The 9,832-nt window shown below is 34.9% G+C and overlaps 1 protein-coding gene across 1 annotated transcript; it reads right to left on the bottom strand.

The window, feature by feature from the left end:
* Window positions 1-8,559: 8,559 nt before the first annotated feature.
* LOC143623878 (uncharacterized) lies at window positions 8,560-9,096 on the bottom strand. The gene has a single exon (XM_077094682.1). It carries the CDS (start codon window positions 9,094-9,096, stop codon window positions 8,560-8,562), a length of 537 nt encoding a protein of 178 aa, XP_076950797.1.
* Window positions 9,097-9,832: the final 736 nt, after the last annotated feature.

Below are 9,832 nucleotides of genomic sequence, written 5' to 3'. Positions count from 1 at the left end.
TTGCCAAAGGAAAGTAATTCGTATAAATCTCAATCAACTGCGGGATTTCATTCAAGGAAAAAGTTGAAAACTTTATCAAAGTTAAGCTCAAGAGTAATAGCTTAATCAAGAAACACTGTTCAAATATTTATAAGAACCTATGCATGTATAGGTTAATTTCATTCACAATCAAGAAGGTTTTCAAACGCACACCGACGATACAGGTGAATACGTTAAACCTTTTCAGTCAAAAGCAGATTTAAACTCTTAAAAGATAGACGGATTGTTTATCTTAAAAGAGTCAGTCAAAAGTTCATGCAAATATTTAAAATGTTATATTACAAAATAGAAAATAAAAGTAACTCAGATCAATTACACATGTGTCTCGATCCAAACATAACTAAACAAAGCAACAAAGCTAGATTCAGTCATAACCAGTTCTCAAATGGGCAACAACTCCCAAGAGAACTTTTGAATTGTGTGTGTATGGCAGTGGTACAAATCCCGGGAATAGTGAATATTTCTGCTGAGCTTGTACAAAAAACTACATTTGTATTGTAACTATCATTTAAACATGTTTAGAGTCACACGTGTTCACCAGGACATAGCTGACGTATTTTCCCACCCATTGCATGTAACTAAGTATTAGTAAGCAATAACAAGGATTTGAGTCATCAAGAAGACAGAAGCTCGTGATACAAGATGGCTTAGATTTTGATAATACAATCCTTGTAATATAAACAAGTATTTTTGTAAAAGAATACCTGGGTATTTAATTCCCATGTAAACTTTCAATGTAAATTAATATTTTAATCTACCAAAAGTTCTTCCGCTAAAATTAACCATAAACTCTGATATGTTTACAAATGGATACCAACTTTTGGTCACACTTATATGCCGAAAGTCGGAGTGTGACAGGTTGGTATCAGAGCCATCGGTATCAGCGAATTAGGTATTAAAAATTAGTACCTAAGCTTTAACATTAAAGTTATTATTAATACTTCATAGGGACAAGATAGGATTGGTAATCTTCCTATCCCTTAATCTAATTAGTGTAGATGTCTTATATAAACTATCTTGGTCATAGACACCGAATAGCTATTTGATCTAAGCCAACACCTATTTTCAAACTATCCGACATGGCAAACAACAATAGTTATTATACCAACTTCTTTGGTCAAAACCAACCGATAGTTCCAGTGCTACCCTACGGGAGTCAGCCAGTATATCTCTCCAGAATCCAGAAAATGTCAATAGAAATATCCGATGACACTACTGAAAACATTCCACAATATCATCCGTCAGAAATTTCACCGTATCATCCTTCCGAAGAACTTGAAGTTCAAAGTAGGTTCAAACAGGAAACTAGTTCTGACTCATCAAGTTGGATGGACTATCACTCTGATCAAAGAAAATGGCATTTTGGATCGCCACCACCAAATTATCAATACCAGGCTCCACAATCTATAGCATGACCGAGTCAAACACCAAAAATGAGGGTTACTAGGCCCTATGAGAAGATATCACTTCAAATGCCAATCAGTGACCCTTCCGAACCAGAGGAAGAACCGTAAGAAGAAGATGAAGAAAATGAAAATCCTTATTTTCCACCATATGTAGGACGAATACCCACAATTTTCGAACAAGCTAATGAGATTCAGGAAGAAGCTAACCTTAACGAGAAGTTCTATACCAATAATATTCCCGATGAGGAAATTCACGCCTATGTTGCTAATCCACATCTATATCCAAGGGAGAATGCATATCTATTCCCAGCTGCATCTGCATTTACAGGATATCTTAACCCACCAAATGTGGTTATTGATGAGCTGAGGAATGAGAAAGTTGACAAGAAGAAAGTAGGGAAGAAAATTATCAAGAAATGTGACAAAATGAAATGTCTTGTTAAGAAATGGATTAAGGATTAAGAGTAACTTAGTTGTTTGATGTTTTCTTCTTGTATCGTAAATAATGTAATATAAGACATTGTATTCCCTTTCAAATTTAAAACCTTGTCTTATCCATGCACAGAATGTCTGGACAAGAAAAAGCTCACAGTAATCCAGACATTCAAGTTAACAAAGAAATATCTGTAGAAGAAAACATCCAAGCAATACAAAATGAATATGTTCTTAGTATCCGTGATTTAATTAAAGAAGCCATAAACCCACTCATGGAACTGGTGAAAATGATCCAAGTAGAACTGTTTCCCATTCTAACAAAAGAATTAGTCGAAGTAGGAGTGAAACAGTAAATTCATAAAGAGAAACTAAAAGAGAGACCGAAAAGAAAGAAAGTAATAAGAAACAATCATAATATAAGAAAGAATAAAGCGATCAAACCTCGACTGCTGAAAACGAGCTTCATGTAAAAGAAAGAAACTCAAAATACAAGAGGGTTGTGATTTTAAAGTTTTCAAGGTCTATAATCCAAAGGAGTTTTATGGTGATAAGGGAGCGATTGTTACCCTCTAATGGTTAGAGGAGATGGAATATATTGTAGTTATTAGTAAGTGTACTGAAAGAGAGAAAGTCTAGTATACCTCCCAAATGTTCAAGGGAGAGGCATTAAAGTGGTGGAATACCCTTATCGAGGTTAAGGGTAGAGAAAATTTGTATAACCTTGAACGGAAAACTTTCAAAGAAATGATATTGAAGAAATTATGTCGGATCCACGTAGTAGACCAGATCCAAACCAAGTTATGGAACTATAAGGTCATAGGAACGAATCTCAAGGAATACAACACTAAATTTCTTGAATACTGTAGAATTGTTCAACACCTAGTCACTCCTTAATTCAATAAAGTGACTCGTTTCATTTACGGACTACCTATTGAAATACGAGACTTGGTTGGTTCACACATGCCATCTACAACGGAATCCGCTATGGAATTATCTGGATACTTAATGGATGGTATGATCCGAAATAGGGATGAAAGAAAGAAAGATGATGGGAAATCGAATGTTGGAGGAAAGGCGAAGAAGGTTGAAAAAAGAGGGAAGGAATGTTTAATTATACCCGACTGATTTGCAAAACTTGAGGGAAAAGGAATTATGGGAGGTGTTTACGACAAACCGACACTACCCGATTTAATCCTACAACATGTAATTTATGCAAGAAAATCAGTCATATTGAAGCAGATTGTAGAAGAAAAACTTTGGTTTGTTTTGACTGTGGAGAAAAAGGGCATTTTAGTACCGATTGCCTGAAAAGGAAACCAGCAACAACAACAGTAGGTGTAGGTAGAAGTGGTGTCAAGACTGATGCCAAGAAAGGTAATGCATGCGTCTTCTTGCTTGATACACCGAAGGCTGCGGATATACCGCACGTGATCACCGATACGTTTCCTATTAATAATGTTTATGCTAGAGTTTTCTTTGACTTAGGTGCTAAAAAGAGTTTTATAGATTATAAATTTTATAGTCTATTAAATGAACCTCTAGTTAAGTTAAATAATCATTATGAAGTAGAAACCGCCGATGGAAATTTGATTAGAATAACAGTGGCTTTAAGTGATGCAACAATTTCTTTCGCCGATCACATCATACATGTACGATTGTTACCCATGACATTGGCATGTTTTGATGTAGTCTTAGGATGGATTGGTTATCAAATAATCAAGCCCGCATCTGTAATGATAAAGCAATTGATATCCGAACACCCAATAACAAAACCATTCGTATAACTGGAGATCAAGAAGCGGGAAAAGTTGGAATAATTTCGAAAATAAAAGCAAGTAGTTGCCTCTGTAAGGGATGCCTTGTCACACCCCAACCTACGGCGGAAATGTCGGGGCATGAGCTGATGGCACACCGCTCTCAAGGTACTATCATGCAATAATTAAAATTATAATATCTATTAATTCAAATTAAATAAATCCAAGAATTTTCAAATACCAAGTACATAAACCATAACTAAGATAAGTAAAGACAAAAATAAAAATTAAATTCTTGTTTCTTCTCTCTAGCATGCAATCATAAGTTTTCTTCAAAACAAGCTTGAGAAGCATTTCACTCGATGACCTGCATATGCGTTAAAAATACAAATAGGTTTTGTCAACACTAGATTAAGTGAGTAAATCACCAGTTTATGACACTACAATAATAATATATAATAGAAAACGCAAACTATGTTAAGTGAGATAAGCAATTTAACCAAATAAGCAAGTATATAAGTTGTAGATACGCACGATGCTAGTTAAACTAGGCAATGGCTACTACATAAGAAAGTAAATAAGTTGTCGGTAAGCTCGATGCCAGATGAAATGGAAGATGGCTAACACGACAGGCGTATGATCATACTAGTATGAGAATATGCTGGACCTCTCTGATGTGTATTCAAATAAAGCATGTAAGCATATAACACGTTAGGCATAAGTTGTTAAACACACATGACTAACAGTTGCAAGTTTAAGTACTAAATAATAGTAAAATATTTAGAACGCATATGTCCCCATAACAGTAAAAATGAGTTAAAAGGGGGGAGTGAGATACTCCCCTGATTAGATGAACAAGTGAAGATGAAACGGTGATAGAATTAAGTTTACCGAGCTTCTCGGGATGCGTTGACAAGGTTTCCTAGTTGTTAAAGATAATAAGATTAATTATAATAGATATAGCACGATTTAATGAATTAATATTTCGATGTGATTTGTGTTATGTTGTGATTAGAATGATTATTGATTGATCGATTGAACTCTACGGTTATTATTATTGTGAAATCATTATTATTAGTTTAAATAGATAAATATGAGTTGAATAATAACATAATTATTTAAATAATAGTTAATTAAATATAATGTAATTATAAATGTGTACATAAAAAATATATAACTTGTACTATATTAAATAATTTAACACCAACGTTAAAATATATATTTATCATACAATATGTATCTTGAAATATTTAACAAAAGTCCAATTTTATTTATAAATATAATTAATACGTTTAAAATACTATTGTTACAATTTTTAAAGAATGATGCATATATAATATATATATTTTTATGTATTAATATAAGCTAAATTTATAAAGACGTTCGACGACGAGAAAACACCAATAATGGTGTCGGGTTTAAATTAATTAATGATGATTTTTATACTTATAATACAAACACACACACACACACATATGTATGTATGTATGTTTGTATGTATGTATGTATGAATGTATGTATGTATGTATGTATGTATGTATGTATGTATGTATGTATGTATGCAAATGAAAGATTTTAACGAGATTTGACAAAACATAAACTCCAAGATGTCGGTTTTAATAAAATAATATTCATTTAACAAATAATATTAATTATAATTAGTTGTTTAATCACCTATACCTTAAAACAAATAACAAAATAATAAAAACACAAAACTGGGCTAGCTAGGGCTCGAACCTGTGGCCCTGGCCGTCTCAGTATTTAATTACATGCACAACAACCAGCTGTTCTAGCATGTCAGTTGGGTTTTATATGTAAACGAAATATTATATACAGAACAGCCAAATGCCCCAAATTGATATAAACCCTAGAATTCTAAACTTGTTAAACCCGTTAATGTTAATCAGGTCTAGGTTAGGGTTAATGTTAATGAACCAGAGATGATTACAATACACTAAACAATTGCCTCTAATCACGATGTATGATGGTTTAATTGGATCGATATGCAGACGGCAAGGGTAGGTCAAGAACAGGGCTACAGGTTATGAACACGAAATTAACCATGGGGGTTTTATTGGTGACGGGTAGAGGATGTTGCAGCCATGATTAATTGGATTATAAACATCGACAATCATATTTTGATGTTAGGGTATTGACGGCCTAAGAAAATAAGCAATATGTATCATATATTATCTCGTTTCCTAATTAACAGAGTCGGTGAGGCTGAAAAAGGCAAGATGTATCACAAACTTGATTCAATTCCAAGTTATCTTGACAATTACTGCTCAAGACAATAATTTGGGTATATGGGTTGAACCTAAATGGGCCTGGTCAACGAGTTTGGTTCTAGGCTAAAGGGTAAATGGGTTGATTGAATTATAATTATCATATTTGCAAATAAGTCCTTGTACTATAGAGGTGGGTACATAAAGGGGTTAAATTATAGTTTAAGGTTGAAAATGTATATAAATCATAGTTATATTTGATAATTATATATATATATATAAATGATAAATAATAATTAAAAAATAATAACACGATCATTGCAATACTTTATTGTTTAAACTTACCACAAAAATGAAAACGGGACGGGCAATTGTATTCATTATATTATATGAAAACCCAAGTTGTTACATGCCTCACATTCATGGCCTACGTAACCAAGGAACCTGAACCTTAGTAGATGGAAGAAGTGGCAATTGTATCCTAATTTAAAGATGTATTTCCCAATGAGCTACCAGGAATCCACCAGATAGGGAAGTAGAGTTTAGGATCGATTTAATATCAGGAACTGCGCCTATAGCCAAATCTCCTTACAGATTAGCACCCACCGAAATGAAGGAATTGAAGAAACAGTTAGATGAGCTGTTGGAAAAAGGATTTATACGACCAAGTTTGTCACCTTGGGGAGCTCCGATTCTGTTTGTTAAAAAGAAAGATGGATCGATGAAAATGTGCATAGATTATCATGAGATGAATAAAGTTACAATTAAAAACAAATACCCATTTCCAAGGACTGATTACTTGTATGATCAGCTCCAAGGAGCGAGTTATTTTTCCAAAATTGATCTCTGATCAGGATACCATTAGTTGAAAGTGCAAGAAGAAGATATTCCAAAGACGGCGTTCAGAACCAAATACAGACATTTTGAGTTCACTGTTATGCCTTTAGGACTCACTAATGCTCCGGTAGCTTTCATGCACATGATGAACCGAATCTACAAGTCATACCTTGATAAGTTTGTAATCGTATTTATTGATGACATTTTTTTTATTCCTAATCTAATGAAGATCATCAAGTTCATCTCAAGATCCTCTTGAAATCTTAAGGAAAGAGATATTGTATGCCAAATTCTCTAAGTGTGTATTTTGGTTACCGGAAGGTCAATTTCTTGGTAATATTGTAAACGAGAAAGGTATTCAAGTAGATCCAGTAATGATTGAAGACATTACAAAATGGGAGAAACCCAAAACACCGACAAAAGTTAGAAGCTTTCTAGGGTTAGCTGGATATTACCGAAGATTCATTCAGGAATTTTCGAGAATAGTTGTTCCATTAACATCACTCACTAGGAAATCAATTAAGTTTGAATGTGGACCGAAACAAGAAGAAGCATTCAAAACTCTTAAACAAAGGCTAACCAATGCACCTATCTTGGCCTTGCCTGAATGTTTAGATAACTTCACCATATACTGTGACACTTCGCACACGGGTATGGGATGTGCCTTAACGCAAGAAAAAAAAAGTTATTGCATATGCTTCTTGACAATTAAAGGTTCATGAAAAGAATTACACCACATACGACCTTGAATTGGGCGCTATAATTTTCTCATTGAAACTATGGTGACATTACCTGTACGGTATTAAATTCACAATATATACTGATCATAAAAGTCTGAAGCATATTTTTGATCAAAAAGATTTGAATATGAGACAAAGACGTTAGATGGAATCTCTCAACGACTACGATTGTGAAATTGTGTACCATGAAAGAAAAGCCAACGTAGTAGATGATGCTTTAAGTATAAAGGAACATGAAAAGCCAAAGAGGGTACGGGCTCTCAGATTAGAACTCAAAGTTGGCACTGAAAAAAAGATGTATTAAAACCGAAAAGGAAAATGGTACCATTGATCAACTAGTAAAAGGAAATGATGATATACTTAGACTCGGTACAAGGATTCGGGTATCGATGATCGAAAATTTAAGAGATAAAATATTGAAGAAGCACATAAATCAAAATACATGATGCATCAGGGTAGTGATACAATGTATCACAATCTACGAGCCGATTATTGGTGGATTGGAATAAAAAGGTATATTGCGCTGTACGTTGCTAAATGCGTGACGTGTTCTAAAGTAAAAACTGAACACCAAAAGCCGTTAGAATTACTACAATAACCAGAAATACCAACATGGAAATGAGATATGATCACCATGGATTTCTGATGGCAAGCAACTTAGTAATAGGATCGAATTGAACCAGAATTTAATAAAAAAACGAGCAACGGTTCCTCTGAGATACAGATTCACCACTCAAAGGACTTCGTTGGGCAAACCCTAATATGATAGTTCACGATGCAGATACACCACGTGAAAATCAAACTATTCCAAGATCACCTCCTAACCCTGCCAACAATTAGGATAGCAATGGAAAAGAAACTCTTTGTAAACAAAGAATATTTTTTTATCAAGAAAAATCAAATCGCCTTTTTCCATTTTTATCAGTTTTGCAATACATACTAGAGAAAAGGATATTACAACTAATCACGTAGCTACATTTAGGGAAAATAAACAACTGCTAAAGAAAATGTCAAATAAAGGAAAATAATACATAAATAAAATGACATGGAATTAAAATTAAAATAACTTTTGAAAATAAAACGTGGGGATGTTGCAATCAAGTGCTGGATGGATTTGACTGAATCAAACTGATCCATGTGTTTCCCACGTGACTTGGACCTGGAGTGGGCTCGGATCGGACTCAATAATCGGGTATGTAGGTGTCTGCCTATCATCCTCTCCAGCTTCAGAAATGTTTGTCCTCAAACTTGGAATGTGCTCATCAGGATCATAGTAGGGTTCAATATCAGCGATGTTGAATGTGGCTGCTTCTTTAGGAGTTCCCGGCAGACTGATCTTGTAGGCATTGTCGTTAACCTTAGCCAAAATCTTAAATGGACCATCAGATCTTGGGCTAAGCTTGGATTGGTGTTTGGCTGGGAATCGGTCCTTGCAAAAATGAACCCAAACGAGGTCACCCGGCTGAAACAGAATGTGTTTACGTCCCTTATAACGACGATACTTTAGGAGCTCATTGGACTTTGTGATTTTATCATGTACATGCTGATGCAAAGTCTTAATTTCAGTAGCTCTATCACTTGCTTCCTTATTAAACTTAGAAGATGTATCGAGGACGGCTAGATCAAGCGGTGTCTTTGGGTTCAGGCCATAAACAACCATAAAAGACTTAGACCAGTAGTTTTGTTGGGCGCTCTATTATAAGCAAATTCAGCATGTGGTAGTAAGTCATCCCACTGTTTCAAGTTAGTAGTGATGAGAGACCGAAGTAGTGAGCCGAGGGTTCGGTTGGTAACCTCTGTTTGTCCATCAGTTTGCGGGTGAATAGAGGTACTAAATTTGAGTTTAGTACCTAGTTTTCTCCATAAGGTTATCCAAAAGTGGCTTAGAAATTTGACACCCCGGTAACTAACGATAGATCATAGGATTCCATGGAGACGAACAATTTCCTTGAAATAGATGTTAGCCACCTGAACAGCATCATATGTGGTATGACAAGCAATGAAATGAGCCATTTTTGAGAAACTATCTACCACCACCATAATAGAATCCTTTTGGCATTGTGTGCGGGGTAAACCGATGATAAAGTCGAGACTGATGTCTTCCCAAGGAGCAATGGGTACAGGTAATGGCATGTATAAACCATGGGGAAAAGAGTGACCTTTGACTTGGTGGCATTGTAAGCAACGATGGATGAAATGCTCCACATCCCGAGCCATCTTGGGACAAAATTATTTATCCTGTAGCATCGCGAGAGTCTTGTCTATACCCAGGTGTCCTGCCAAACCACCATCGTGGGTCTCTTTGATCAAAATTATTCGAATATTGTGCCGAGGAATACATATTCGCAGCCTTTTGAAAAGAAAACCATTGGAAATATGGTAGTCACCGGTAGCAC

Source organism: Bidens hawaiensis, unplaced genomic scaffold (genome assembly GCF_021521415.1).
Source record: "Bidens hawaiensis isolate Kalapana, Puna unplaced genomic scaffold, B.hawaiensis_p1.1 tig00003587_1, whole genome shotgun sequence".
Classification (NCBI taxonomy): domain Eukaryota; kingdom Viridiplantae; phylum Streptophyta; class Magnoliopsida; order Asterales; family Asteraceae; genus Bidens; species Bidens hawaiensis.
The sequence above is the reverse complement of the archived record's forward strand: the minus strand, read 5'-3'. Positions and strand labels throughout refer to the sequence as shown.